Raw genomic sequence first — 27911 nt, 5'->3', positions numbered from 1 at the left:
TTAGTCACTTCAGCCTGGCGAGTGTGAATGAGGATTTACAAGTGAGTCGGTCTGTTATATTGCATGTTCTTGGGTTGCGAGTGGCAACCGGAAAACCTCGAGGGAACCCAGGTAGAACCAAAGAAGAACCTCGAAACAAAGATTGGGATTTTAACCCAAGAGGATGAGGCAACAGCTCGAACCACAGATCTGACACCCAAGTTTGAGACGTGAACATTTAAAGCTATTTTGCTGTCAGTCAGACAGAAAATGTTCCCAAAAATATTAGCTGCTGGTTTGTTTTTTTTCCACTTTCAAAAGCTTCTTCTTCTACTCCATTGATGAGAATCTGAGAATGTGACTTCTGCTTTCTGGCAGTAACTCCGGGTTATACTTTTAAGCTGAATGAAATTCTTCACTCCGCTTCATTCATCAAATGTAACACAATATTTAGTGTTTCTCCCCACATGCATTTGATAATTTAAACCAAAACAACTAAGAAAGAAGAATTGCAGCAAAGCCGTTGACTACTATGGCAGGATATTTGGAAATCTGGACACTGCTATTTTGTTTTTCTTGACAAAAAGCAGGAATTATACGAGTGAGACAGACGTCTTGACGGCCAGCTCTGCATCTCCCTTTCAGGGATTTCAGTTCTTATCTCCCCTTAAGCCACGTCTCACTGGCGCACATGTGCAGGCTGCACACAAAGTGTATCTCTCAGCATGAAACTCTTCCTGACTGTTGAAGCACATTTCCGAGCCCTTCCGAGTCTTTTACTGTCAGGAGGGCCAATGATGGTGCTGCAGATAACTCATACGCCAAAGAAAGATGAGATGCTAATATATGTGTGGCCATTCCAAATCAATCTGCAAGGTGCTCCTCCATGCAAAACACAAGGTGTGTCAGCAAAAACTGCTAAACGGATGCATTTTCAGAGAGAAGATGACGAACGTGTTTGTGGTAAGTTTTGTCTGACATTCTGTTTTTTTCCGCTGAAGGTCTGACACATTACAATTTTAATTCTAGGTTTTGGTTCTCCTAAAACATATTTTAGGAGAACATCTCACTTTTCCAGTCCTGTGGCAGACACCAAAGTTAGCCCTACCGCTGTCCAGTGATAAACACCACAGATATATGATTCCTTGATTTGATCTGACATGTATAAATATTCCTCCAAAGAACGCTTTTCTGTCAGTCCTGCTCCTGCCAGACTTGCTTTACCATTCCATTTCAAAGGATAAGTATTCCCTTTGTTGAAGGGCTGAGGCTACCAACGTCAGACATCCCATAGTGCATCCGTAATAAGTCCAAAGGCCAAGCTTCAGACTGTTATCCTGGAAAAAGCCACAAAGGGTGAAAGAGAATTTGGGAGTGAATGAGAGGCCTGCATGCAGATGTCTGGGTTTGGATGGAATCTGTTTTGCCTGTCGGGACCGACGTGGCACAAACTGCTTCTGCCACATTGAACAGGAATTTTAAATTGGGGCGTCTTGTTGTTTCAGTCCTGCCGCCTGACTCAGGCATGCGAGTTGATCAATCCCTTCCTGTCCTGGGACCTGGCCAGCATGATGTCCCTGTCCAAGTCGATGCTGAAGGATGAGAAAAATGAGGAAAGGTGCTGATAAGGCAATATTCTCTAATAAGCTGTAAGGTACAAATCTTATCTATGGATTCCTCAGCAATCAGCAGCCAGTGGGAGACGAGGTGCGTGTCGATCAGTGGGAAACGTCTCTGCAACGGCCGAGTGGATGCCGTAAACAGTCGCCGCTGTACAGCCTGCTGTTTAGAGGCTCTTCAGGACGGTGACAAACCCTAATCTGCTGTTAATCCTCCCCTTAGAGCAAGAGGATATCTTTCTCTCTCCATGGTTACCAGTGCGCCTGATAAAACTGTACTATCTGTCTGATGTCTAACAAGATAAACTTCCCTCCCAGCTGCCACTTTGGGATTAATGTCTTATCCTCCGCATTAACCCCGGACAAACACAGATCTGAATCGCACCAGGCCAGAGGTATGCTGCTGGAGTAAAGCTCGGAAAGAGCTCAAAATCACGAGGAGAAATGGTGGACAGAGAAAATTCAATGATTAAATCAGACACAACTGATACAAAATGTCTTCAAGGATGCATTCAAAATACCTGAACTTTAATTCAGAATGTTCTTATGGGTCTGTGCCAGGGGCGGTTCTAGGGTCAGATAACTGGGGGCGGGGGAGGGGGGGGGGGCTCAGTCTCCAGAAGTTGGACAGATGTGTGTGCATGCAGAATTTGTTTGTTGTCAAGGCAACAAACTATACACCTCATGAGTCCAGCTCTGAATTTTGCACCTAAACGGGAGGTAGTTTTTCATTCTGGCATCGAACGCTGCAAGAAAAGAGAGGGAGTATTTCCCATGATGCCTGTTGCTTGAAGTGAGTGAACATGATGTTGAGTTTTCATGTTGACTAAAAACACGCCAAGCCAGTTGTCATTTTACAGGTATTGTGTATTTGCTCTTTAGGCTACAATTATGCTACAATCAGATACACACACACACACACACACATGCACACCAGATAATTGATTAGAAAATATGACAGTTTTGCGTGGAGTAGATATAGGAACAAACGGTGCTGTGAGCTGGCTCATGCGGGTTTTGTCATTCATTTTGCACATTGTGTCCTTGTGTAATTACTCACTCTGCATTCTTCTTCTGCATTCTTTCCATCGCAAAATGAGCCAAGCAGCAGCGTTCCTGAATCGGAGGCGGCTCGGAGAAGAACGGCTTTGAATTCGCCCGGTTAATATTGATGAGGCGAGAGATTTTAGATGATTCGCACCAGAGCTCTCACTTCGTCCTTTTATTTTGCATCAGCAAGGTCGTACGTCTAAAGCTTCACAGTTAGCTTGCATTTGCCGGTTGCTTTATCAGCGGACGCTGTTGCAGGGAAGAATCTCTCATTAGCGACGCTTCAGCTACATAATCCTTAGCGTTTCTCCAAACAGCTGTGTGGGGAAAAACTAATTTTCACTAACAATCTCAATCGGAATGTTTTTTTCCCCATAATGGACAAAACGCACACGTCAAGTGTTGTAATTGTGTGTGATTTGTAGACGAGCTGAGCATAAACGCCACCATAATCAAACCATTTAGATCTGCTGACGTGCAAAAGTACAAAATTTCAGTGAACTTGCTGACTACATTTGCAAAGTTCAAATCAGAATAACTTTATTACAAAGCATCGTTAGAAAAAGCCTCTGATCACCATGGCGACGTAGCAAAGTGTCTCTAAGCATTGTGCTTCTTCAGCAGGTCACTTTGCCAGTGCCTTTTACGATCTGGGAAAACTCTGGGCAGTCTGATCTTTTTGAAGTCTTCAATGCATTTCTTCATATCCTCCTCCAGCATCTTCCTCTCTTCCTCGTCATCGTCCGCCCCGGGTGGAGGGCCGCCGTTCTCCTTGACCGTGGTCCGCGGCAGGGTTTTTAGGTTGAGTGTGGTGGGACGCTGGGGGCTCTCAGCAGGCGGCGGTGTCTGAACAGGAGGAGGACTGGAGCTAGAAAAGGGTTGGGATGATGGCAGGACCGGAGGTGACAGAGGTGAGAGGTCAGCGCTGTTTACAGCAGGAGGACGAGGAAGAGGACGTGTCTGAGGAGGAGGAGGAGGAGGGTCTAGCAGAGGAGGGTCTCGTATGTCTAGCGTTTTGCTGCTGTTAGCTTCTGGAAGGCTTTGGGTCCGACTGCTGCTGCAGGGCTGCTCTATGGCTAACGCAGCATGGGCAGTAGTAGGCCGAGAGGGCGTGCTCTCACTGACTGCTGGGGGGTCAGAGGTCACTGCCCTGGAAATCACTGATCCACCTGCAGAAGAAAGAGAGAATATCACATTTAACTGCTCTCACTCAATTAGGCTGGAGACAACAAGGAAAATGTTTCTGTAGATGTGCTCATTCGTCACTTTAATGGGAAGATCAGTCTGAACTATGAAACTAAGGCTAGCAGGTAATTAGCGAAGCTTAGCACAAAGACTGGAGGGAAGGCGGAAATCAAGTCTGGTCCATTAAATGCTGACAGAACGAGCTATTTCTCCACCAGACAGCGGTTGATCAAACCGCTGTGCGTTCATGCTGCGTTCACAACAATGGAATGGAATCAGGATGATACAAGCTCCAACCTGAACTAATCGATTTGATTGGCTGGATTGGTTTTATTGCTCACAAACTGGAGCGCAAATCAAGTTCTCTCCATTCACCAAACTGAACGTTATAATTTTGGTGTCCGCTCTTATGACTTGTAATAGTACTGTTAGAAATGATTTTTTTTTTTTTATTGTTTGTAATTTGCATCTATTTCCTGTATCTCAGTCAGCAACATTCTAGCTTTTGCAGGGCAGACCTCCAGACTGGGCAAAGCTAAGCTAAGTAGCCACTAGCAGTAACGCTACAATCATAAGTACCAGGGAAGAATCAGAGTGGTATTAATCGTATCTTCTAATACTCAACATGGAACTAAATGTATTTCCCCAAATGACAGACTGTTCAAACACGAGAGAACAGATGTTGTTATTTTATTCTCTGGCGCTTTGTCTGGTTGAATGAAAATCTTAATTAAAGTGGCGCTTTTTGCACAGATTGTTTGGTTGTGTTTCCCTTTATTTGTTTGTCTTTCATTGTGTCGCTTGGGTATGGTTTGGCATGAGAACCTCAGCTTTGAGCTTAAGAGCATATGCCTCAAAGAGTACTAATAAAGTACACACATGTCGGCAATAAACCGGCAGTGCAGTAGCATTCTGGAAACGGGTGTTAGAGAAGGGAGCTCAGCGGGAGATAAAAGGAAATGGAAGATAAGCAGAGTGGGGGGACAGTTTCATTTAAATTCATATTTCCATCGGACTGTTGCCCGTGTATATATATATGTTATCCTTAAAGGAAGAGTGTGATTGAAACCTCCTCGCTGAAGCCTGACAAGCCATTTTTCACGGCGTGTGGATTTTCCATCTCGTCTCTGTGTGAAGACAGAGGAGGTTGCTGCGCTGGGACTGAACAGCGGTGGCACGTTCTCATTCTGTTCCGTGTGAAAGACCCATCGAGCAGTTTGTACAAACAGCTTTCCTTTTGATAAATCAGTGAATGGATAACCAACCTCCGTCTTTCCTTTGATTTTCACCATCTCCTCAATGGTGCAAACTTGGTGGAAATGGTCCACAGTCCACAGAAATGGTGGAAATGGTCCACAGAAAATCACTCAGCAAACCTTTCACAAGTATTCTTTAAAATATATGTATTTTTGCAGTTGGGTAGATTTCTACTTGGTACTAATCCTGGGTTTTTTGTCCACGGACGTTATAACACAGTTACAATCCAAAACTGCTGCAACATGTGATTGCTATGCTTTCTCAGACCCTTCTGTCTTGTGATCTGTCAGCAGCGAGACGGATAAAGCGGACATGAACGTGAATGATTTTTTTGTATGTACGGTTCAATTTCTACTGTACATATATAAGTACTCACTCACAACTCCGCAGCCAGTACGTTCCACTCGTCGTAGCATCGATTCCTCCTTGCTTAACGTACTTTTACATTTCCAAAAGCCCATTGCTACTCCAAGTTAGGAGTGTGTCGTTAAGGGAGGACCATCTGTGGTCCCATCTGCCCCTGCGGATGGGTCAGGCTATTGACTATTACTATTTGATAGCTTGAAGACAAAATGTAAAACTTTTATTTGCTGGCGAACGATTTTGCTGGCAAGGCAAGAAGATGCTTCTTTGATCCTCTTTGTGTGGAGAGCTTTTGATGAAAGCGACGCCGGCGCTCATGGACTCACAGATGGTTATAGAAAGATGTGGACGGTATGCCAGACGTGCTTGACGTTCAGCTGACTGTTCACTTCTCTGTTCCCTCATTCAACTGTACATGACCCCGACAACATCCGAGCACAATGCCTGACGTGCCAGAAAGTTAGCCGACGGTTTGATTGGGCATCAATCCCTGCGTAGTTAGCCCCCCCTGCACACTTGCACGACAGACGACACCGTATGAAAGGGAAATTCATGCAACGTACGCCTGAAGCAAGTCCTGAAGGAAGACTGCGTGAGACATGTGAAGCAGGAACATTCGGCTGCACGATTATACATGAACAGCTAATCGCTCTCAGAGCTTCTCATACATGCTTATGCAGAGATAAGAAGGCCCATGCACACACACACACACACACACACGCACACACACACACGCACACACACATACAAAGACACACAAGGCCCTGCACTCCTTCCTTCAGCAAGGCTCATCAACATGGAAACCTGTCTTATATAACAGGAAAAGCTGCTTGTGTCAAAGGGAGGGGGGCACAGAATGCTCTCCCACTGCCTTCCTGGATACCTGAATACGAGAGAGAGAGAGGGAGAGAGAGAGAGAGAGAGAGAGAGTGGGTGTTTGCATGTGGGCTCGTGCGGCTTCTTATGCGAGTTGTTATGTTCTAGGCATTTGAAGGAAGGAGGGATAAAGACACAGACAAAGGGAGACGTGGGGGAAGGAGACATCGGCAGAGACGTGTCCTTCGCTGTTGCTGTTTGGTGCATTCGGTGTCTCTCGACACGAATGTGCTTGTTTGGGGGCTGACTGGACGTGGGGGGGGGGGGCGTACGGTGGTTTAGCATTGTCAGAGGAATAATCCAGTGGGGGGGATGGGCTGCATGCTTTCCTCCACCGCTAAGCCTTATGGAGGAAAACAGAGAAAGAGAGCACTCAACCATTTTCCGTAGGGGGGGGGGGGGGGGGGGGGCACTTCTCCAGGGATATATGCAAAAGCCAAAGCACTTTCTCACACACATCCTCTCCTCCCATTCTGCCTCCCGCTCTCCCATCTGTTCAGTGTGGCACAGCCCTCCGTTGCCATCATAACCGCTATTAGCCACTGACGTGCCACCGTTGCCAGGCTTTATCTCCTCCCCAGTCGCTTCTGTAGTCTGCAATCTTGCTTTTTCCAGCCCCACCTTTCACGCATTGCACACCGTGTTCTCTCACACACTGATTATACACATGTATGACAGGTATGGAAATAGACAGTAGACAAAGGATTCCTAGTCTTATCCGAAGCGAATGTAACGATAGACATTTGCAGGAGAAGCTTTGTGAAGTAGAAATTAAATTAGATTACATTTTGTGCTAAGAAATCAGAAAGAGGAACCCTTTAAATCTGATTTGCAGAAAATGCGGAGTCCTCAATAACAAAGAGAAAACAAATGTTTTGTACAAGGAGAACAAACAACTGTGCTTGATCAAAGAAGCTAAATGGGAATATCACCACCAGTCGCTGGTAAAGGAAATGGGAAGATTAGCATCGGAATCTGTACAGAATTAAACGGGGAAAGTGCATTTTTAGACCGCACCATGCTGCCATGAATGGGGGCAAAGCAGCTCATCAAGAGCGATGTAAGACTACAAATCCTAATCGCCCGTTGATATTTCCACGCTTAGCCAATCACACATGCATTCACACGCTGATGAAACAGCTGTTCCTTATCTCCCCTCCCCCCCCAAGGACACGTTTGCAGCTGGAGCAGAGTTATTTATGTCCGTTTAGCAAAGCTATTCTTGAAACTCCAAATCAGAAATACCGTTAACGATGTTCACTGAATATACTGTAGTAATAGTACAGCTTGACAAAAACATGTGAGTAACATGTATACAGGACTACCGACTGGTAGCTCTACCCATTAGCCTGGTTGAAGAGTTCTTGAGCCTTTCTTCTTTGAAGAAAATAAAAGCATACATTCTCCATCTTTTAGAACCAACTAGGCCAGACATGAGCAAACTACGGCCCATTGGGCTTTTGAATCCGGGCCGCCAAACGTGTCTAAATTATATCATTAAATAAAATTGTATTATAATTAAACCTCTTTCATTTGATCTTTTCCCTGTAATGCTACCTGTAAAAGGCCAAATCCTTTCATGTAATGGCTTTTACATGTCATTTATATTAGTTCACACAAACACTCCATCCATCTGTTCCTGGCCCGGCCCCTCTGGCAAATTTTAGAACCCAGGAAAAGGTTAAGTCGAAGAGGTCATCTGTTGTAGACAATATTTATCCTGTATTTATTTACAACCTTGTTTTTCTCCTTGTTCTTTTTTAAGTTAGGTTCATATGCATCTCTAGCTTCTCTCCAATTTCTCTTGCAAAAGCAGCCAACACTGTCCACCTGTCCTGCAGGAGATAGAAGGGGGTTCTTTGTTTGGGATTGTCTCGGGTGCTGGCAGCGCATGCGTTTGTGCATTCGAGGAGGGTTTGTTATCATGGCAAGCTGTGCCAATGTGAGTGGGGGGTCCTTTCCAAGATATTCTTTTCAGACGGTGCAGCGCTGACAACTGGAATATTAACACGACTGCTTTTTAGCAGCCTTACAGTTTGCTGGGTTAATTTTGGAATGCCACCAGCCACCACTGTCCAGCATCATGCCACAACCAGCCGAACCAGGCATCAGGTTGGGTTGGCTCTGCATGCTGCCGTAGATATCTTTGGCTATAGCCAGCTACTGGGAAGGCCAGTTTGCTCGCAGGGGGACACAACTTGAGGTCATTTACTGCATTTACAGTTTTCCTTTATCTCCAAGGAAGCGAGAACACAGAAGGCAGGAAGAAAGGCAGCAGCAAAACAATGCAAAACTGTGTTTAGCAGCAGAAGGAAGTCGAGTTATGTCGAGTTAAAAAGATAAGAAAGACTATTTTTCATTTGATAAGAGACAAGCTTGAATTCATGGTAACCATAAGATTAACAGGACAACTTTCTCTGGAGGTACAGAGCAGAATTATGAGGCACAACGGGCCAAGGCTAACAGCATTCTAGCATTGATAGATACCCTTTCTGTACATATAAAATATTTCCTATGCCACGAATACTGTTGCTTCTTCACATTATCTTAATACTCTATATCATTTTCCTGAAATTGCAAACTGGCCATATCCCGTGCGTACGGTGTAAGATCTGTTTCTGGATCAATAAAAAGGTGATCGCAACGCTACACAGTTTAGTTTACAAAGCAGAGCCATGAAGTTTGGCAATCAGGTTTGAGTCAATGATCCCACAAACAAATGGCATGCTGGGAGTTTTAGTTCTGATTGATTTTCTTGGTGTTGGAGGACAATTCTTTTACAAATATATTTATAAAGACCATCATGCACCAGTCTGTCAGCTTTAGCAATATCTCACAACTTAGTTTCCTACAATTGCCACTTGAATAATATAAGACAGATAAATTAAGATCTCACTTTGAATTCCCTTCAATATGATCAAATCAATCAGCTTTTTCAAGCTGGCTGCTAAAAGGTGTGCGACCTGAGGATGGGGAGACGGTCAAAGCGAGAGAGCAGCTTCATCTCCATGGAAACGCCACAATGATGTGCAAGAAGTGGAGCTGAACAAATGCATAATGACGTCTATGAGCGCCGCCTTTCATCCAGTGTGGCGTGGCGCATATGGCGCGAGCCACTTGTTCCAAAGGGAGCTCACGCTGCGTGGCTTCGGCAATTACTGCATGTTTTAGATCTAATTACATAATATTCAGCTCAGATATCCAGCATCTGCTTTCGTGATGCGATCAGCGTGCTGCCTAATGACAGTGCGGGTCTCACCGCCCACAGCCTCGTCAATCATTGTGTCCCTCTGATTGCCATCGAAGCGAAAATGCATACAGAGGCGTCTACAGACATATGCGCTGTTCTTCAGTTCACAGACCCAGGCAGAGGCGCGGCTGCCCCAGACAAACGTCTGCTCGATTGCAAGTCTGTCAATCCGTAATAATGCAACATAAACAGCTGGAGGCTGAGGAGAAAAGCAAAAGAGAAGACAGAGCAAGCAAAGGAGGCTGGACTGGTCCCGATTGGACAAACTGGACTGGTTTGTTTGATTGAAGACGTTTCGCCTCTCATCCAAGAGGCTTCTCCTCATCCACCTGGTTTCAGCCATGGTCCGAGTCTGTCCAGGATTGCAGCTCCAAGCACAAGCACAAACAAGCCTTACTGTTCGGCTTACAGATAATTATAGAGACAGATTAGTCTCAAGTCTCCAGATGGTCAAGGTGGATTTCATCCTCGCCAAAGCACTGACACATTTAGATCTCATCTTGCTATGGGCGAGTGGCAGGGCACACCCCGAATGCATCGCCAGGGCATCGCGGGGGGCCAAACGGAGACCAGTCACGCACAGATTCACACACTACGGACAATTTGGAGTAACCAATTGACATAAATTGCATATTTTTGGAGGTCAGATGAAACCGGAGAACCCGGGGAGAAGATACAAACTCCGAACAGATAGAATTCAAACCCCTTAACTTCATGATGTAAGGTGACAGCGCTAACCACCACGCCACCGTAGTTCTTTAATTGAATTAGCATTTTTTATTGTATTCTCATACCTAACTCTGATGTAAGATAACCTAAATTTGCAGTTGTACTTCTGATAGAGTTTAAGGCTCTATCATTGTGTTATTAACTGTCAAACGCACCAGAAATGAAATAGGCAGACTATTCACGGTTATGTTTTTTTGTACAACATACAAATCTTATTCCAGAATTCTAACTAAAAACTTAAAATGTAAAAAAAAAAAGAGAGGGCACTATTGCGATAGAGGATACTTTAATCCAGCTGCGGCCGAGTCTGGAAGGGGATCTGGAAACCCCAACGGTTTCCGCTTTAATTATGTTGTCACAGCTTCCTTCTCGTTTTGCCCATTCTGCTCTCTCCTTCCTCCTTCCCTGCTCGTCTCTGCTGCCTCCTCTTTGGTTCTTGTATAATAATACCAATAAGGAATAATAAGGAGTTGATGAAGGTGTCCAGAAGATGTGCGCCTGCGCACCACTAGTGCCCTAATCTGCTCCTTTCCAGCTGCTAAACTTCATCCCTGAGGTGTGACTATACCCCTCCTGACCTAGCATGGCCCCCCTTGGCGCTCGGGTGTCCAGCATGTTTTGTGACTCTGTGTGTTAAGCGCAAAAAGGGGGTAGAAAAAGGCTGGAGAGCATCTGTGCCCATGCTGGTACACATCTGACTCAAAGCCGGGCCCACTATAAATAATAATACAAGAAGATGCCCCAAGCCAGTGCTATCTGCACTCGATGCATGTGGTTATATGATTACGCTGGAAACCACGTCGTCAAGGACCAACACGAAAACAGAGAGTGGCGGCCTGCGCTCGCGTACGCAAACGTAAACAGATTGACAAAGGCAAGCAAAGCTCTTAGCCGCCGCTCACACATAACAGGCCTCAGGCTGCTGCGTACGTCTCCACTCCATCCTCCCATTGCCTAATGCCCAGGGTGGCCCGCCGCTCTCTCTCTCTCTCTCTCTCTCTCTCGAGAGAGAGAACGAAGGGCGTTGCTTATATGCATACATGACTGGTCACAAAGATGAGTTGCTCCCAGCGACCGCCGTCCCTCTGTGCATTTATGACTGTTTGTGTCGGAGACGACGAGCGCACCAGGCAGCATATTTGAGAGATGGGGAGTGTGCATGACCCCCCCTCCCTCCCCCCTCCCATAACAGCCCAGCTCACAGAGCCCCCCCCCCCCAACCCTACAAACCATATCCAATGCTACTGATATATACTGAAGCTGAGGAGACATATACGAGCACGGAGTTACATAAAGTTACAGCAGAGAAGAGATCTGAAAACGCATTCAGTCTGAGGGGACAATTGTTTTATTTTTATTTTAATCATCCTATTTCAACATCTAACTCTTAAACAGATCACTTCTGCGGCATAGCTCGAACATTCAATAACTAAAATGCTTTTTTCACTTCAGACTCGGACTAGAGCAACAGGAAATATTTAAATACGAATATTTAAACTAAAACGAACAGCAGCTCAATCGCCTGGTTTTTGTCTTCCACTCCCACAGCGCAGACATTCTCGCGCGACTCGCTTCAAGCTGCTTCCGCGTGTTTATCCAGCATTCAACCAATAGCATCACAGTAAGTGACGTCGTGCCGCACGCGGGTTTTCCTGCTAACAAAGGTGATTTTAATTATCAACACCTGCTTCAGTTTGAGAGAAGGAGCTCATTAGTGAGATCAGCTGCTGGAGAGATGGTTGGAAAGGAAACCTGGAGTGTCTCGGCCCTCCGTGGAAGAGAGTTTGCCCCCCCGCTCTAACGTGTGTGTTTAGTGGTCAATGAAAAAGAGGTGCAGTCGGAGAGCAGAGAGGGAGAACGCACGGTTAACACGAATGTCATGAACTATCGATCAATACCAGTCCCTGCCATGCTGCGGAGACGAGACCGTCTGGCGTAACTGAATCTGTGTCGATGCAGCAGGCCGGCCACAGGAAGGCATTACGCCACGGCCCAGTGGGCCTCTCTGGATAACGCTGGAGCTGCTCAGGAAACGAGAGATAAGATGGGAGCACAACATTCCTCCCATTTTAATGCCATCCCAGTCTCATATGGCTTCCGCAGGGCTTTCCATCTGTCCCTCTGCTTCCTCTTTCTCTTTGACATACATCCGTTCCTGCTTTCCCCCTCTTCCTTTCCAAACAGGGGAAGCAGCATGACCCGGCTGGCAGCAAGACAAAGCGGTCATTCTAAAGAGAATGGGGTGAAAGCATGTTGCCATGTGCTGCTGCCTACGGGAACAATAGCGCCACAGGAACATGGCTCCCGGCGGGACGGCCAGTTCAAGGCAGCCAGAACATTCCGGCAGCCTCGGGGCATTTGTTTTATGTCTTGTTTTTTTTCATGGTAAGAGTTTTAAAAAAAGAATGAGTCGCACAGAGAAACTGTGAACGTCAAACCTTGTTGGAGAAACATAAGCTTCTAAATGAAATGAAATAAAGGAGTTTAGTAAGCTGAATTTAGGCCGAACTGTGTGTAAATAATGAGATGTGCCATTTTAACAGAGAAGTGAAATGCTTCATTGTAGAATCTCTTTAAAGCACAGGAGGACGCACATCACGGCTAGAAAGTTCTTCTTCTGTGGTGCGTATTTCTACACTTCTCAGCCACAAGTTTCACAAGAGGAGGTGAAATAAAAGGAGGGGACAAAAAAAAGTCCATCCCAGGCGGACTGGACTGACCCTTGACCTCGCTGCAGCCGTTCCACATTTCAACCCTTCTCACACGTCTGCTGTTGAACGTCGAGCCTCAAAGGGAGCTCGTTTCAAAAGCAAGAAGCCGTTTGGGATCCTGACGTTTCACGCCTGGAGGCGTATCTCTCTGTGTTCGTGCTCACGGCTGACCTCGGATCGCTCGTGCTGCCGGAGCGTTGTGGGAAAACAGTGACTGTTCCACGCCAGCATGACAACCAACTGTCCTTGTCGCACCCTGCAGAACTAGCATGCTCTTCCAGACCACAAGAAAAGCCTTTCATTTCCAGGAAGGAATGCGCATGAGTTTTTAAACAGTATTTCGTGTGTTTTTTTTAAAGGCCAGGCCCGAGATCAGGTCTGGAGCTCCTACGCTGCACCGGATCATTAGCATGGGGATAATCTGTTCATCATCTTAGATCAGTAAGGTTCTGCAGAACAACACATCCCTCCATGTTGGGTCATAAGTCCCTTAGGTCCACTTTGAAACCTGTTTTTTTCCCGTTGTTCTGACATTGGTCCTGGCTGCTGGCTGTAAGCAGCAATGAGGTCATGTGATGTTTTGTATACTGCTTGTAATGGAGACCGTTATTTGTCTGTGCACATCCTCATTCGTATCCTGGGCTCTGTTTTAAGGTCAATTGCTCAACACACACGCTAAAAAAAATAAAGGAGAAAACAGATCAGGTGGCGCCTGAGGGTAGTGTTGACCACGATCTGGACTCAGTGTCTGTGGACACGTCCTTTAATGGACAATAGTAAGGTAAAAAACAAAAAAAAGAATTACGATAGCATGCACCACTTTGTCATAGTTTGTCATAAATTCCAGCCAATGCTAAGAAAACATTTCTTTTTGTATGAATGGAAACTACAACCCAAATAGAAAGAGAAATCATTTTATTTGACAAATCATGAACTTTTTGCTGAACACTTTAGTTTATTTTATGCCAGTGTTGTCTACGCCTGCAGCGACACACACACACACACACACACACACACACACACTGCAGCAGCTCTAACATATCGACTCGGACGTTGAAAAGCACTTCACTGAAACACAACATTGTGGCTCCTAGACATCTCTCAATACATTTACGGCCGCTGTCAGACGTTCTTGCCGTGTGCTCTGACCGACATCTTCTCGCTCAGGAATAATCTGTCGCTGGAACTGCATCGACGGCTGCTTCTCAGCTCGCTCAACCATTATCCTTCTCTTCACTGTATTTTCCTTTAACACGTGTTCTTTGTGCAGGCCTGTCCTCAGGCTGAGTATCTGTACCATCTCTATCAACTGCCTTCACCTTCATTGCTACGATACCAGAGAAGATATCGCCCCCAGTGTCACCCAGAGAGAGAGAGAGAGAGAGAGATCAGCTAACACTGAACTGAGTATTAAGAATAACATGTTTAAAGAACACTCAGACATGAACTGCTCAGGTGACAGTCCCGACTCGTCGTTACTGCTCTTATATATCCAATAAAGCGAGGAGATGAAGAAATACGGGCAGCGTGACTGATGCAAACACCTTCCGTCTTCTCTGCCCTTTCAACACAGGTGATGCAAATACTGAACGCTCCCTGACACACACACACACACACACACACACTTCATCTGACAATGTTTTTCTCTGTTGATTTTTGTGCTTTTGTCTTTTTGTTTGTATTTTAAAGTCTGCCGCTTGTTTATTTGCCGCGCAAACTGTGCTTTCCTGAAAAAAGAAATTCAACACCTACAATCTCCCTTTCAAAATAAAATCTTTGATGGCACATTTCCAATCACATAGCACATGACATATTTAATAGAAACTTAGGAGAAGTAGTTTTACTTGTTTTGTTTTTTTCTTGTGCTTGGGCCGCTCACGTCCCTCAAGGCTGATAAGATGTCCAATTATTTGGTAATTTAGTTCAGAGGAGCAGGAGAGCGTCCGATAAGCAGGCGGAGCGCAGCACTGTACATCACAGCCACTCTTTGAAGCCCTTTCCTTCACACCCTTGTGGCTGGTTCAACAGGCACAGACACAACCGGGCGCTGATTTAGCAAAACATGAGCTCTTGGAGACAGTTTTGTGTTTCACCAAGGCAGATATAACATAGCGTGCCTAAAGGGCCTCTGAAGGGTGAGGGATAGGGACCACAACAAGAGCTGGACCTGAGGGTGGAGGGGTTGAGGGGGGGGGGGGGCTGCAGAGAAGGTGTGAAGAGTCAAAGCAGCTGCAGAGGACTGTTCACGGGATGAAGGTGGAGGCTACGGGGGGGGGGCACAACATCTACTGGTGCCGCATCCATCACAGAGAGGACAGGGTGGCTGGAGGCTGCTAGAGGGGGCACTTGGAGGCAGGGTCGGGGAGGGGGGGGGGGGGCAAAGCCGATAGTCTCACTCACGGTAGAACACATATTCAGTGTAGCTGGTCCAGATCTTGTCGTCTGTCTGCTCATGGGCAAAGGCGCAGGTTCCCGTGGAGTTGCACGCCACCATGTGAAAGCCTGCGTCGGCCAGTTTGTCAAACGCCTGCTCCAGGAAGGTGAACTTCAGGTAGTAGCGGGACGTGTAGCGCTCGGGGGGGCGGTCGGGGTCACGGCTCTCATTCAGCGTCTCCCCAAACACCTCCTTGGCCAGACAGGTCTTCCCACACACCATGATCCTCGCCACCCGGCGGAATTTGGCATCCGTTTGGCTGTCGCGGCCGAGAGTGTACGAGCCTCGGTAGCCGATGGTGATGAACCCGGACCGCTTGCTGTCCGGGGCGCTGGGGACCAGGCTGGCACAGGGGGCGGCGGCGGCGGCAGCGGCGCCCAGGGAGCCGAGGTGACGGGCCGTGTCAATCCCGGGCGAGGAGTCGTCTGGGTCGCTCTGGCAACCTTCGTCGCCGAGGGAGTTCTGCTTGCTGAATCGAGGGGCCAGCAGCTTGACCAGCTCCGGCAGGTTGAAGAACTCAGCCTCCCTCTGCAGGCGGCCGCGCTCGGGGAAGTGGTCGGGGAGGACCAGGTGCTGGTCCCGCATGTAGTCCAGGATGTACCGGAACAGGAAGCCGTCGCGGTCCACAAAGAAGCGGCCTTTGGTGTCCCGGGCCAGCCCTTTGGCTGACTTACGGGTGAACATCTCGCCGAGCAGAGAGTCCGGCACGCTGGTGAGGGTGGCGTAGCGGGTTATGTACACCTGGCCCCCAACGTTGAGCTCGATGATCTCCGGGAAGGGCGCCTCCTCCCCGGATATACCGCGGTCCGGCAGAGCCATGGCTGAACTCCTGCCTTGGATTTAACTCCTGCCTTGGATTTAACTCCTGCCTAGAATTTAACTCCTGCCTAGAATGCAGCTTAAAAAAACTAAAACTCTGTTGGTGACAGAGAAAGTTCAAACTCAAATCTCAAGGGGCGCCTTTCACAGCTGCTGCTGGTGAAGCCTGTTGTCAAATCCGAGCTGTGCGGGGTTCCTGCTGCGGTGGAGCGGTGCGCTCACGCAGGAGAAGCTGGCCGCCGCTCACGCGTCAGAGCCCGCAGGAGGAAGAGCCAAACAGCCGCTCCTCTCCAGCGTCTCCTCCCGAGAGTTTCAGGCGCCGCTGAGAAATAGATTTATTATCCCGCCGCCGGTTCTCTGAGCGTCCATAACGACTCCTTCTGTTTTATTAGTGAACCGGATCCAGCTTCATCTCAACAGCCCATAATTGCTGGTACCTGTCGGTGCCCCGCAGACGAAGAGCCACGTGATGAAGAGGACGGTGAAGATGTAGTGCGAGGAGAGGAACAAGTACAAAAAGCGCTCGGAGTTTTCCATTGCCAAAGTGTTGCAGGCGTTCGGTCTCCTCCTCCCGTCTCCTCCTTCTCCTCCTCCTCCTCCTCCTCCTCCCGACTGTCACCGTGCGGCAACGTAACGGAGGATACAGCCGGCAGGCCCCGCCCACCCTCCGTGTGACGCTCCGGTGCTGTGATCCAGGTCCTGATACCCCAGGATGCATGACTGCAAACAGAACACCTGATAATCAATTTAAAAAGGGTTCTGCTGTGGTTCTGTCGTCCCCCACGAAGGGAACCGTGGAAACGAGAACCCAACCTGCGCCCATCATAATAAAGAACCAGTAAAACACAAGAGAACAAAGCTCCCGCCAAACCCCCAAAGTATTGGGAGTCGAGCTGAGACCCAGCCGGAGGCTGAGATTCAGGGGCAGACATTTCATTTCAATGCCTAAAGCCCGACTGTAGCGAAACCACGTGACGTCAGTGTCGCGTCTCAGAATGACGGGATGACAGCGACGCCTAGTGGACACGGATGAGGAAACGACGTTCCTTGATGATGATGAATATATTTATTAGATAGAATGTTAGAGTACAAGTACAGTCAAACAGTAGAATGTATTACAGTACAAGTACAGTCACACAGTAGCATGTATTAAAGTACAAGTACAGTCACACAGTAGCATGTATTACAGTACAAGTAAAGTGAAACATCCTGTCTAAGAGGAGCATTTCAAAAAAGCCCTTGCGGTCTTGTTTCCGTTGAAAGTCCATAAATCATCGACATTTAACAATACAAATAAAATAAAAATAAATTACTCCACAGATGCAAAATAACAATAAATGAAGAAGACACTTTCCCTTACAGAATATTAACTGATTTATCCGGAACGTAAGGAAACGCGCAGAGATTTACACTCCCGTTTAAAATCACCCCTTTCACACACTCACGAAATGTCACCTGTAGAATCTGCGCGTCAGGTGACAGCATCACCTTTGGACGTCCATCACGCTGTCACGTGTGACGTAGAAACGTTGATGCTCCTGATCTGTCATTTCCACTGACTGCATTAGATATGAGTGCTCAGTAGAGTGCATCCTTCTGACAGGCCCCCGTCTGTCATTAGAATAAAATCCAAACCCTGATCTACATTCCAACGAGACAAGCAGGTTTAGCAGTCACGTGCACCAAATAAATGTGTAATAAATGGTTTATAACACCTGAATGTATTTGTCAGTCACTCCCATGCAGGCTTCAGAATGAATCAGCACAATTCATTCATATTTTCTTCTTTTTTTTTATCGGTTTGTAAATCCTAGTGAACTAAGGATGAGTCAGGCAGGCTTGCATCATCAGCCGTCGGCCTGCTATCTGCTTTATGTCTGTTCACCACACAAGTCCTATCTCTGACTAGTTTGCATCCTGGCACTGCAGTTCCATGTGTGTGTGTGTGTGTGTGTGAATGAACATTTTTCTGGCTGCACATCAGTTTCTGACTTTGGATTGTTAATGGCAGTTTTATCCCTCTAATCACATCCAGACCATTGATCCTCAGAAATGTGGACAAATGACTGCATCAAATAAATGAGTCTGACCTCCTGGAGCTTCTGGATTATCTGTGTGTTCCTGTCAATCCTCATCAAGGTGATGGCTTCCAGAGGCTGTGTGTGTGTGTGTGTGTGTGAGAGAGAGAGAGAGAGAGATTCTCTGTTGATTCAGAACAGGTGCATTGGAGCAAAACGGCGAGATAGGAAATGGAAAAATGTACTTACTGCGATTACAAATGCTAAATATGAGAGAGAGCGAGAGGGAGGGAGTGAGAGAGAGAGAGAGAAAGAGAGAGAGAGCGAGAGAGAGGGAGTTTCATGGATGTCTGCATATTGATCTCAGTGTTCTCAACGGTTTCTGCTGACAGCTGCACCAGTAAGTGATTTATGAGCCCTTCCGTGGGATAAACAAACCTGAGCAGGCTGTTGCATCTATTTTCTGAGGCGTTGGGGGGGGGGGGGGGGGGGGGGTACCCATGTGAGCCCATCTGCACAGCCTCATTTCCCAGTACGAGGCATCGTACATCTTTCACGACAGGTGACATAGACACGAAAGAAAAGAAGAGCTGAATGCAGCACAGAGTGGAACTCCTCCTGGGTCAGTGCAGGGACAATGAACGACTCTCATTCCTAGAATATTTCAAAGTTCTCCATGGAGATGGACCTCGGAGCAAGGATTAGGCTTCAGGTCAAGCTCCAGATCCACAAAATAGGTTTCGCATCCCTTCATTTTTCCACCCTTATAAATATTCCAACAAATAACAATAATACTGCAAAGAGATTTTTTTTTACTTTTTAGAATGTATTTCTGTTGTTTAGCTCTTCATCATTGTCCTTCTTTGTCTCCAGTCATCTATTGACCGTAAAAAAAACAGGTTGTGTTCATTGTTTTTGCCTTAATTAACATAATAACTCAGAACGTTCTCTGTGAATCAACGTGTGTGTGTGTGTGTGTGTGTGTGTGTGTGTGTCCGGCTGTTCCAGCCTGATGATGAAACTGAGTCACTCTGACAGATGAACAACACTTTAATGAAATTAAAGAGGACATTTAACCAGGAAGGCTGCCCCCCCCCCCACACACACACCCACACACACTATTAATCCAATCATTTTGTTCCACTTCCCTTCTGACTCTCTATGGTTACATCCGAATCGTTCAATCTGTTCCGTGAACGCCGCCAAGCCGGGCCTGTCCATGTCTCTGATGCATTTTAACCATTTAAACAGAACAGCTGCCATCCTGGATCAATCCTCGTATATATAATTGAGTAATTTAATATTGGTTTTATTTTTATTTGTATTGCGAAAATTGTACTGTTAAATGCCGATGATTTATGTACTAAGGACTTTCAACGGAAACGAGACCGCAAGGGCTTTTTTGAAATGCTCCTCTTAGACAGGATGTCTGACCTTATTCGTACTGTAATACATGCTACTGTGTGACTGTACTTGTACGCCAACATTCTATCTAATAAATATATTCATCATCATCATCATATTTCATGATCTTCATTTGGTCAATGTAATCAACTTAATGATTGCTGAATTCTGTTTGGCTGCTTCAGTCCCAAGACGGGATGATGGTGGACCGGGCTGATAACCAGAGCGACACAAGTACAGCGATGTCCTAAAATAGGCCCACGCTAATGCGTCCTTCTGGGAAGCAAACCTCCTCCACTCCCACTCCTGTTCGGATATACTACCATCGAGTACACTACAGTCATCGCTGACAGTACGTATTTACAAAAAAAACCCACAAAGTATTTATGCATCGACCAAATCCTACACGAGTGGATTTCAGGAGTGCTGGGTAAAATGTAAAATGTTTTAATAGATGATAAGCAAAACACTAAAGGTTACTAAAGGTCGCTGCCATTTTATTTATATTTGTTTAGCCTAAAAGGTCGACTTAAGTTCAATCACTAATTTTAAACTGCTCTTCTGCAACTGAAAAACAATAACTTCATCATTCATTTGCTCATTTGTTCATTTTCCAATCGCTTTGTCCGGCGGCACCGGGTCGCGGGCCGAGCTGGAGCCTATCTCAGCAAACAATGGGCGGAAGGCAGGCTACACCCTGGACAAGTCGCCAGGTCATCGCAGCGCAATAACTTCCATCATTTCTACATGAAACTGTAGATCATTGTAGACCATTACCTCAAACACCACGTGTCTGTGCTGCAGGGCGATGGCACCAAAAGGCGTCTCATCCATCCACGACAGAACAACGGGCGTCCGTCCAGCATGCATAAACACGTAGTAAAAACCACTCAGCGTGTGAATACTCGATACTTGGGTTTCTAAATGGTGCCGTGACTAAACATGGAGAGATCCTGCTCAAAGGCCGTCCTATCACGGTGATCCTTTAAGCAGGACAACAAAAGACAAAAGTGTAAAAACACAATTGTTTATTTTGGTTGTTGCCCACCAGCAGTTTATCCACTCAGACTGAAAGAAAATGTAGACTAAGGTACACAAAATGCAGGGATCGTTTAATATATAGCACAATTCATTTCATGGAGACAGCCTATGTGCATACTTTAAAAGACTAATTCCATTATGATCACCACTGACTTGGAGATAATAATTTGGGTTATTTAGGGCTGTGGGAACAGGATCCGGGACGCTTGTTAGTGAGCACAAACTAAAACATAAAATCCAATCACTTAACAATAGAACCAACGATAAATGGATTCACCCACCACTGCCACCGACAATTAAAGTTTTTACACAGTAAATGCAAAGTCCCCAATTGATAGCGACGACACGCAGCACAATCGTTACCAATCCAAGCTCTGTAATTCTGTTAAATATGCATAGCACACGCACGTATGCTATGCGTGAATGAATACATATAATACAACAAAAAATAATAATCTTAAAGTGCTTTCATCTGACTTAAAACATTTCTGAGAGAATGGTTATTGATACAGCATGTCTGAGAGTTAAAAATAAATCACCTATTAGCTGTTCATCCACGCTGGGGTAAAAAAACGGGTACGTGAAAGAGGACATCCGTTTCCTAGCAACGCCACCGTGTGCCAATCACAGGACTGTCAGTTCCACACCGTAGTGAACGGATCAGCACCATCACAGCAGGAATCAGTAGCAGGTTTCTATCAGTCTGTGTCGATTTAACCAGAACAAAATCTACAACCATTCGTCCTTGAAAGACATCGCCAATCTGACCAAAGAATTACGACTCAGATTTAAAGACATTTATCAGAATACAGATTATATTATACGGCTAATTTATTTCAGGGAATTTCCAGAATCAAAAAACGGATGAATACTCAGCAGTTCAATTTATTGAGCTATAAATTTTAAGGTGCTTAATGTGTGTTAACATCGCTGTCTGGTGTGAAGGAGTGTCGCCGGCCCTTTAACGCCAGACGGCACCGAAAACAAAAGTAAAAGCTGGTTCAGAACGAAAAGAGACGAAGCACCACGTTCTGCTTTACAGGACAGCGTTTCAGCTGAGTGGGTATAAAAATAGACATTTGAGACCCTGATTATATGTTCAGATGTGATCTTCTGCAACAACAAAACAAAACACAATTTACAGCTCCCCCCGCTCATTGTACACACATCCCCATCTAAAACGTGTTCTCGCATTACTCCGGGGGTAAGGAAGAAGACACCGATTACAAAACAGAACACAGAACGGCAATTGTGATGTCATCCTCATCGTCGACTGCTATTATCAGTCCTTTCTTTGTTAATTATACTAAAACGACCTCTGAGTGCGACACAGATTTTTACTGGGGAGAAAGGGAGGTGTGGTTGCGTGTGCGACGGCGTTACATCATCATGTCTTTGTGATGCCTGGCTATGTGCTGGCTCTTCTCCGAAGGCCTCCTAAAGCCCTTGCTGCAGTAGTCGCAGCGATGGGGGTAGTCCTTGGTGTGAATGGAGATCACGTGGCGTTTGAAGCCTGAAGCGTCCGTACTGTTGTACTCACAGTACTGGCACTGATAAACCTTTCTACCGCTGTGCGTCTTCATGTGCTTCTTCAGCTCGGCCGGCTGCCGGAAGCCTCGCCGACAGCGCTTGCACTTGAAGGGGAGGTCCTTCGTGTGCAACGACAGGATGTGGCGGCTCAAGGTGAAGGTGTCGGGCGCGTTGAAGTTACAGTGCCGGCACTGGTGCACTCGGTTGCCCTTGTGTGTCTCCGCGTGCTTCTTTAACTCCGAGGGCCTGTGGAAGCCTTTCTCGCACACGTCGCACTGATGGGGGAAGTCCTTGGTGTGAACGGAGATGATATGGCGCTTTAGGTCACTGGAGTTGGTGCTCTTGTGCTCGCAGTGCGGGCACTGATGAGTCTTGTGGCCTTGCACCATCTCCAGGTGGCGCTGGAGTTCCCGTGCGTCGGCGTAGGCTTGCGGGCAGTGGCTGCACTTGAAAGGCAGGTCTGCGCCGTGCTTGCTCTTGATGTGAGTCTTTAGGTTGGACTGGTCAGCGCAGCGGAATTCGCAGTGCGGACAGTGGTAGGGCTTCTCGCCCGTGTGGGTCCTCATGTGCTTCTTCAGCTCCGACGGGTGGCGGAAGCCTTTGGCACACTCGACACAGACGTGCGCGAAGTTCTTACTGTGCACCGCCAGCAGGTGGCGGTTGAGCAGGCCCTGCTCGGCGGTCTCGTAGTCGCAGTACTTGCAGTGATGCAGTTTGGGCTCCCGGTCCTTGACAATGAGCTTGTCGGAGCCCAGGGGGCTCGACTCGTGATACCGCCGTGCGTACTCCGTGTATTCGGGAGAGCGCTCGATGTTGTGGCTCAGCAGCTTGTGACTCTCTATGTGGTTGTGGAAGCTGATCTTCTTGTTTGTGGTAAAATCGCAGTCTGTGCACTGGTACTTCTTCTTAAGCAGGTGGTCCGGGTGATTTTTCATGTGGCATTTGAGGAAGCCTCGTGAGCGGAACTTCTTTCCACATAGGTGGCAGGGATAGACAGTCAAAGGCATGCCGTCTGGTCCGATGATAACAACTGGGAGAGAGTCAAAAAAAAAAAAAAAACAGACAGCGCAGACCATTGTCAAAATACTAAATATTTATCAAATGATATCAATTCTGTGATTCTGAAACAAATGCCAAATCTTCGTTTTATTGCCCCAGAGATCGATGTTGTTCCTACCGGTCTGACTCTGTCGCGTCTCTCCTTTCTTCCTTTTCTTCGCTTTGGGCTTGAGGACCCGGTTGGCACCCAGCCCGTCCCGAATTTGCAGAAATTGTGACGAAGCTCCATTCTTCACCTGATTACCGGCATTATCTGCACAGACAATGAACATTTTAATCTTCATTATCAAGAGAATAGAAATTAAAATGTTACAAATTATTAATATTTTTTATACAAATGCTTTTTTTTTTTTTAAATGACACTGCTATATAATAATCAGGCACAAACATCTTGACGTTTGGTCATTTAAAAGGAAAGACTGATGAACCTGTACTAAGAAAAGACTTAAAAGGAGCATACTAATATCATCATCGTCATCCTCATCACTGTCATCCTCATCATCCTCTTCTTCCTTTAGATGGTTCTTCACTGCCATGTAGACCATCTTATCCCGCCCGACTCCAAGTCTCCCAGACGATGCAGCTTCCAAATCAGGGTGGCCATTCTGGTAATCATCTTCTGTGATCACTTCTGTTCCACCTAGGAAAGGAAAAGGAAATTAAAGCCGTGCACTACCTTCGGTTTAACGAGACAGGACATGCAGACCATTTAAAAGCATTTCATTGAAGTCACTTGCCTAAATCATCGTCTGCTTCAGCTTTAAAAATGTAGACTTTGATGACTTCGGTTCCATCCTCTTCTTTAGATTCCTTGTCGTCCATTACCTCGGTGCTGATCTCAAGGGGAGTGTCTCCTATATCCAGCTTCTCTCCCACCTCATCCACTACAGCCAAATTAAATCGTTGTTATTAAAAAGCTGCAGTCCTCAGAAACGAAACGACTTAAGAACATTTAGTAAATCGTGACATCGTATGACAAATCCTTCTTACAGGAAATCATGAGATAATCCTCCGAGCTGCTTCTTGCGTCGTCGTCCTCGTCCGTCTGCAGGGAAACGGCCTCCTCCGTTTGCAACTGTTGGTGGATGATGGTCTCGGAGTTGGCCTCTGCCACCATCAAGCCTTCTGACACCAGCTGGTGGTCCAAAGTGTTGTCCTCGTGCTCCGACAGCAGCTCTGCGACGAACACCTGGTCGGCCATGTCATCGTGGTGCGGGTGTGAATCCCGGATCAGGTCCGAGGTTAAGACGTGGTGATGATGGGGGTCCAGAGCTTCCTCTATTGCGACTTCTGTGCCGAGAATGTTCTCAGGCATGATCACGCTGTGTTCTGACGACACCATGTCTTCAGTGCACATCTCATGCGCTTCTACGCCTTGCGTTTGAAGACTTTCCACATCGACCTCCAGGCCTTCGACGACCTCCTCTTCGAGACCTTCGACCACATGGGCCTCGAGGTCCTCAACGTCGACCTCGGTTTCCAGGCCTTCCACAACGTGCGCCTCCAGACCCTCCACTTCCACTTCCCCGTCGAGCCCCTCGACAACGTGGGCTTCCAGCTCCACCACCTGGGTGTGCAGCTCTTCAACCACTTCTGCCTCTAAGCACTCGACGTCTGCGTGTAAGCTGTCCACAACTTCGGTCTCCAGTTCTTCAACCACTTGAGTCTCTAGGCCTTCCACCTCAAGCCCGTGCTCCAGGAGAATGCCTTCATCGGTCATGACGTCGGAAAGCAGCATGCCCTCAGGCACAGACACCACAATGTGCTCCCCATCAATGTGAGCCAGACCTCCCATGCCTGCAACTGTAAATAAAAGATAAAGACAGAGATACAGATACAAATATAAAAACAGGTTCAATGCACATTCTACCCATCATAAAAGGAGGGCTGAAGGTGATCAGTTCTTATTTAAAATATAAAGTGAACATCACATCTTTTAAACAAATTACAAGATGCTATTTTTAGGTTCATTTCAAATTGAGGGAAATTCGCTTTGGGTTACTTGCTGTCGAAATTTAAGGTCCAATGTATACGGAAAAAAAGTAAACTTTAATAATTCTAAATATTTACTGAACACAACACGTTAGACATGAATGTGAAGTCACATTTCTCAGCCCTGCGGACCTCTTACCAAAGTCTTGCATGATCATGGCGTGGGGCATCTTCAGCTCCTGAGTGTGCAGCTCCAACACCCCTCCTCCCTGATCCATGTCTTCAGTCAGAACGAGGGCTAAGATTTACAGCGTACACCGAGTTAACGGATTTCTTTCACTTGATTTTATTTGCATTAGGAATCATGTAAAACTGATAATACACAGTAACTAATTACATACCTTCACATTCGAGGACAACTGTTAGACTAAAACCAGAAACATACTCTCCCTTCCATCAAGGTCTCTCTGACAATAAAAAAAACAAAACAAGAAATTCATACTGTTATGTTATACATACAGAAATAAGTAATTGTTTCGCTGAATATGTGTAAAACCATTCATTTATTGGGATTAAGTTAAACAAGGGTGAACACATGGGCATAAACAAGGGTAAAACATACAATATGACTTTAACGCTGCTGCTGTTGACCACTGGCGCCATCCTTTGCCTATCGAGAGTACTACAGGCGGCTTCAGGATGCACCGTAGAGCTACACCTGGAGCCGGTTGAGGCTGATGGCGGAAGCCGAGCTGACAACCGACGGTTGTTCCGTTCAGTTTGCGGAAGCTTATACGCTAGGGATCTGATGGCTTGTGGCAGTTCCGTCCTGCCTGATTTTTTTTTGGGAGAATACATTACATTTCCGTCACATGACGGCTTAAATTGAGCAGAATATGACATGTCTGCAACTGTCTGTGTGGTGACTTTGCGGGTCCGTAAACAAGGTCCCGCAAAGTCCTAGAATTATCATCAAGGGGCAAAACCGACGTCGCTACGATATTTATCATTTAAACAATGAATGCAGGACTCCGATCAAGGCTATATATGCTTAATGTTAATGAGTGCCACTGACTATACCGCAGACATTATGCAACGCGTACCAGGGCGGCTACCGCCCTCCTCCAACCGGAGCTAACTAGCAAGCAAGCTAGGACTCTTCCCCCGAGCGCCATTTTGTTTTAGCATAACTGCTAATTCAAGGAATGCAATACACGTCGTTATTTGACAAACTAAGTATCACATTATAACATCATCACGTAGTAAATATATTCGCACAAGTTAGAGATTAATAAGCGTCGTAATATTACTATTGCATGTCGCTATAATCTGCGCGACGACGAATCGTTCAGCTAGCTACATTGCTAAGCTAAGTGAAGCAGCTTGCGCCGCATTATCTCGTTGTTTTTCTAAAAGGCTGACGGAGGCCCACTACGGCCGACTGGGCCCTTATGTCTTATTCCACATGCCTTTCCGGGTGACTAAAAATAATTTTACCTGATAACGTCGTCTTCCGACTCTATTGGTGTTTCCTCCCCTTCTCAATTTTTTCAGTTATTGTTATGGTTTATTTTTGACGGTAAGCTAAGTGCGGCCTGCAGTTTTGGATCCCCGGGCACCCTTTGCTAGGCCTCGGCCAATCAGCTTGCTTCCTGACAAGCAGAGGGAGGGCGGGGGGCAGACAATGCGTGGCCTCGTTTACCGCTGATCCCTCACAGTGTGCGTCATGCATAGGAGAGCAGAGTAGCGTTGACATCAACAGTCGCTCGATGGGGAAAATATTCTATGGTTTGGGAGTCACACAAAATTCACACGTCACACTAAAAATATACAATTGGATGCGACTGCGTACCGAAAGCTCAGACATTTGAATGCGCAGATGAGGCCTGTAGGCCATTTTGTCACAAGGGAAGAGCAGCACGAACACTTGAGTCGTGAAGCGTTTGGTCATGCACTCTGTAAATAGCCGGAAGAAAACGCCGTTTGCCTTGAGCTGCAGAGTGTGACCAATTTAACCGTAATGCAAACAGACTACGAATACGAATGCATTGAATTTAATACACAGAACAGCTACAATTCTGTTTCATGGTAGACTTTATTATCCATTTGATTTACAGCTCCTTACTTTCAGAGCCACTCTATAGCCATCCAAGGCACAGCCTTCGTGCATAAACATTTACTTTAATACAGCGTTATTAAAAAAAAAAAAAAAATTCCCATCAAACAAAACAGCATCTTGATACGGACAAAAAAGTCTGGAAAACACAGTACTGTTAGAATACAACAAATCAAAATGACTTCTATCAGAATTTATTGCAGCTGTGGTACAACTTGGCACAGACCAATTTGTTATATATTTTTTTTTTAATTGTAAGGGCTTACTGGAATTGAAGTGTGTAATCACAGCGCAAAATACAAATATGACAGTTTCACAACAAATCAAGCAACCATTTTTAAATTCACACAGATCACTGTGGGACATCTGGAAGATTTGCCATTATTGCAGTTACACCATAATGGAAAAGGTTGTATTAAGAAGAAAAGAAAAAAACCCAACAACACAGGCATGCAAGACTCAGACCCTTCATCTAGTAGGAATTCACAAAATATCAAACAACCAGCATTATCTTCATATCAAATACTTCAATAGAACAG

The 27911-nt window shown here is 46.2% G+C and overlaps 2 protein-coding genes across 2 annotated transcripts; both read right to left on the bottom strand.

Annotated features, from left to right (window-relative positions):
• Positions 1–15405: 15405 nt before the first annotated feature.
• On the bottom strand, positions 15406–16287 carry kctd12b (potassium channel tetramerisation domain containing 12b). Its single transcript, XM_068740189.1, has one exon. The coding sequence runs from the start codon at positions 16270–16272 to the stop codon at positions 15412–15414; it is 861 nt and encodes a 286-aa protein (XP_068596290.1). The 5' UTR covers positions 16273–16287; the 3' UTR covers positions 15406–15411.
• Positions 16288–21548: 5261 nt separating this feature from the next.
• Positions 21549–25534, bottom strand: znf711 (zinc finger protein 711). The gene is made up of 6 exons (XM_068740338.1): positions 25456–25534; positions 24315–25127; positions 24062–24208; positions 23785–23964; positions 23443–23577; positions 21549–23295 (listed from the first exon to the last, which is right to left on the bottom strand). The coding sequence occupies exons 1-6, from the start codon at positions 25532–25534 to the stop codon at positions 22115–22117; spliced, it is 2535 nt and encodes an 844-aa protein (XP_068596439.1). The 3' UTR covers positions 21549–22114.
• Between the last annotated feature and the right edge of the window lie 2377 nt (positions 25535–27911).

The sequence above is a fragment of the Brachionichthys hirsutus genome, chromosome 6, assembly GCF_040956055.1.
Source record: "Brachionichthys hirsutus isolate HB-005 chromosome 6, CSIRO-AGI_Bhir_v1, whole genome shotgun sequence".
In the NCBI taxonomy this organism is placed as follows: domain Eukaryota; kingdom Metazoa; phylum Chordata; class Actinopteri; order Lophiiformes; family Brachionichthyidae; genus Brachionichthys; species Brachionichthys hirsutus.
This window is presented reverse-complemented; position numbering and strand designations above follow the sequence as displayed.